Genomic DNA, 3,368 nt, shown 5'->3' with positions numbered 1-3,368 from the left:
GTTTATTAGCTGCTGGTAATTGGTAATCGATTACACAGTCTAAAATTTGAATTCAAATTTTTTAATAGTTGTTGTAAATCATTTTTGGCCCCTGGTAATCGATTACATCCTCTAGTAATCGATTACCAGAGAGTAAATATCTTGAAAAACACTTTTTAACTTAATGGCCAAACCTTTTGTTATATCAATTAGGAATTCCCTCCTTAAAATACTAGTGATCATCTTGATGTTGTGTCTTGTATTCTTGAATCATTGTCTTGAATTAAACTTGAAAAGCGCATTTACATCAAATCATCATGATCATCATCAAAACATCAAAGTCATTTGCTTCTACACATTTGTGACTAATCTTCTATTAATAGTTTTAATTATTATTTTTGATAGTCTAATCCTTAACCTTATCATCATATGTTCTAGTTTCCATTGGTATTAGTAGACCAAAACAATATATAAACTTAGGAGATAAGCGTTTACAAAAATATGAAAAAATTGATTATAATGATGAGGTCAAATATTCTATTTATTTGTTGTGAAAAATAATTATATTTTTTATGACTAATATTTTAAGTCTTTAATATCGAACAGTATTACTATTAAAGAGTGGAAATCATTAAACTTTTAATTAGAGTTTTTATTTAAGTGAATAGAGCTTTGTATATAAATAAATAAAGGAATAGCATAATTAGTGCACAAGATGATACTTTTAATTACCATTGTTATCTATTTCTTTTTTTCACTATTCATCACATTTATTATTTTTTCTTTTCTTTCTTATTATCTTTCTTAAGTATATACTTTCAAAAAATAAATATATTTTTGCACATCCTTTGGAGGTGCATAGAGAGATAAGAAGGAAAGAAGGAAAGAAAAATAAAATAATACATTTGATAAACATGATGAAAAGTGAGGAAAATTATAAAGAATATTGTAAGATAAATATAAAAATTGGGGGATAAAAAATTTAAAATTTCCTTATTAACCGTGCACTCACTATCAAAGAAAAAAAATTGAAATATATTATTCTTACACACAATTTTTCGTTATATTGTATGATTTACTTTCTCATCCTATCTCTCTCTTTATGTCCCTCCCTGTCTCTCTTAATTATAAAATATGTTGCAAAAAATATATTATGAAAAAAAAACCTTGGAAATTATGTAGTTCTCTCAATGTAGAACCATAAAGAGTGGTGGCTTCATTGGCTTAGATAAGGTTCCCCTTAATTCAGCTTAACATTTTTGGCCCGACCAATGTTCCATTTTGGCATTTACAAGTCCTCGTCTACCATTCCCTCACGAGTCTACGACTAGGCCAGGAGAGGCTATGAGGCCATGACCATGACACCCTCCTTTGGAATATCATATTTATGGGGTCGAACTGGACCAATCCATAAATCAATCAATTTCAAAATTTCTTTTATTATTTATTTTTTAAAGATAAATATTAATGAATATTTTCGGAATATTGATTAAGTAGATAAAAAATTATTAACACACACAAAATCATATTATTTATGATTTTTTTTATATTTTCTTATAATTTTTAGGATAATTTTTTAATTTTTTAATTAATATTCTAGAAACACTAATTAACTATTATTTTTTTTAAAGTGCAGCTAGCTTGTAAAGAATGTCCCTATCCCCCGTTCCCATTCCCCAAAGAGCCTCCATTATTCAATAAATTTCCCTTTCCTACATCAACACGAAATTGCTGCATTTAAATATACATACAACAAACCTTCACAAACACGGTCACACGGAAACTCAAGTCCATCGATCTGTTTTTATTTATATATAAGGACTCGGGTTTGTCATTTGTGGGTCTCCATGCCTTTTCTTGTGTGGCCGTAGACACATAGCTATTCCTCAATTATCAATATCTTCTCTCCTTCTCTCTCTCTCTCTCTCTCTCGATGACAAACAACGCATACAGCAAAACATGACAACCAAAGGAACAACTCACTCTGAACCCAACAACACTGAATGTTGCATGTGTGGGGATCTTGGCTTCTCTGATCAGCTTTTTCAATGCAAAGTCTGCCAATTCAGATCTCAACACAGGTAGGTACATATCATTAAAAAAAAAACTATATTTATGTTTTCTGAAATAATTTCTATTCAAGCACAGTCAGATATTAAATTAGAACATTTTTTTGGCGAGAATTTGAACCTTGATTCATCGTACTATAAGAGACTAATTTCTTAGTCTTGACCCTTCTGTGTGATTTAATCATACATAACTAGTTTGCAATTGGGTGATTTTGTTAATTTGGTTCTTTCATTAATAATAACCCTTTATGTTTGTCAAAATTGGCAGATACTGCAGCAATCTCTACCCAAAGCCAGAGTCTCTTGGAACCTGCAATTGGTGTTTGAGTCAAAGAGAGGACACCAAAGAGAAGTCAACCAATTCATCAAACTCTTCCTCATCTATTAGGAACAATGATGATGAGAGGAGGTACAAGCGAATCAGGAATGGTAATAACAACAGTGCTCAAAATATTGGACCGGTGAAGAAGGAAGTGAAAGGGAGTGTTCTTCATCTCCAAATTCAGAAACCCATTAAGAAACCAAAGTCACCAGAGTCATCACGATCACCATCAGCATCCAATTCTCCACCGAAATCTTCGCTGGTTTTGGTATCGACCCGGAAGAGGATTGTCACCAATGGTGCCTTGGAAGAGAGACTGAGGAGGACTAGGTCAGAAAACATCACAAGAAGTGGTACCACAAAACAGGTCTTCAGGAATAAGGTGAGAAGGTACAAGCTTTTGGATGAAGTTTCTAGTTAAAATAATACTAAAAAAATGATAATAATAAAAGGTTTAGAATGAAGAGAGTTATGTAAGAAATGATCAATCTATAGATAAGAAAGAAAAAAAGGTCATGGTTTTTGGTTCCTTTTGCGTTTTTTCCCTTCAAAGTTTTGTCCCAATGCATGTACAGAACAATGGTGAATTAATGAATCAGCAAAAAGTGTTTGAGTTTAGACTCATTGTAACTTGACAGTTGCATTCCCTTTTTTTCCATTGATAATTTGCTTAGTTTTAGGTTCAAATCTTCATTGTAGCAAAACCTCACATACCCTCTTCTATTTTCCCGTAAAATATATAATGACATCAGCACAATTCAATAACCTGAGAGGAAAATTAGAGAACCAAAGCATGGTTAGCAATTTGTTTTAACAATTGTTATGTGAATGTGATTAAGGGCATTGAAAGAGATACAAGACTTTTTTAAGTCCTTAACTGTTAAGTGAGTCATGATAGCCACGCGTCTTGCATGACAAAAAGTCTATAGGGATAGGAGAGCGTTTCTAAAAGTTTGCTAGAAATTTCTAGGCAACATCGGCACACGCTTTGAAGTGGG

At 31.9% G+C, this 3,368-nt stretch overlaps 1 protein-coding gene across 1 annotated transcript; it reads left to right on the top strand.

Moving 5' to 3' along the window:
* The first annotated feature begins 1,729 nt into the window (after window positions 1-1,729).
* Window positions 1,730-3,003, top strand: LOC114382986. Its single transcript, XM_028342549.1, has 2 exons — window positions 1,730-2,060; window positions 2,317-3,003. The coding sequence occupies exons 1-2, from the start codon at window positions 1,939-1,941 to the stop codon at window positions 2,789-2,791; spliced, it is 597 nt and encodes a 198-aa protein (XP_028198350.1). The 5' UTR covers window positions 1,730-1,938; the 3' UTR covers window positions 2,792-3,003.
* The last annotated feature ends 365 nt before the right edge of the window (window positions 3,004-3,368 follow it).

Source organism: Glycine soja, chromosome 14 (genome assembly GCF_004193775.1).
Source record: "Glycine soja cultivar W05 chromosome 14, ASM419377v2, whole genome shotgun sequence".
Classification (NCBI taxonomy): Eukaryota; Viridiplantae; Streptophyta; class Magnoliopsida; order Fabales; family Fabaceae; genus Glycine; species Glycine soja.
Note: the sequence above shows the minus strand (reverse complement) of the source record. Positions and strands in the feature narration are given on the sequence as shown.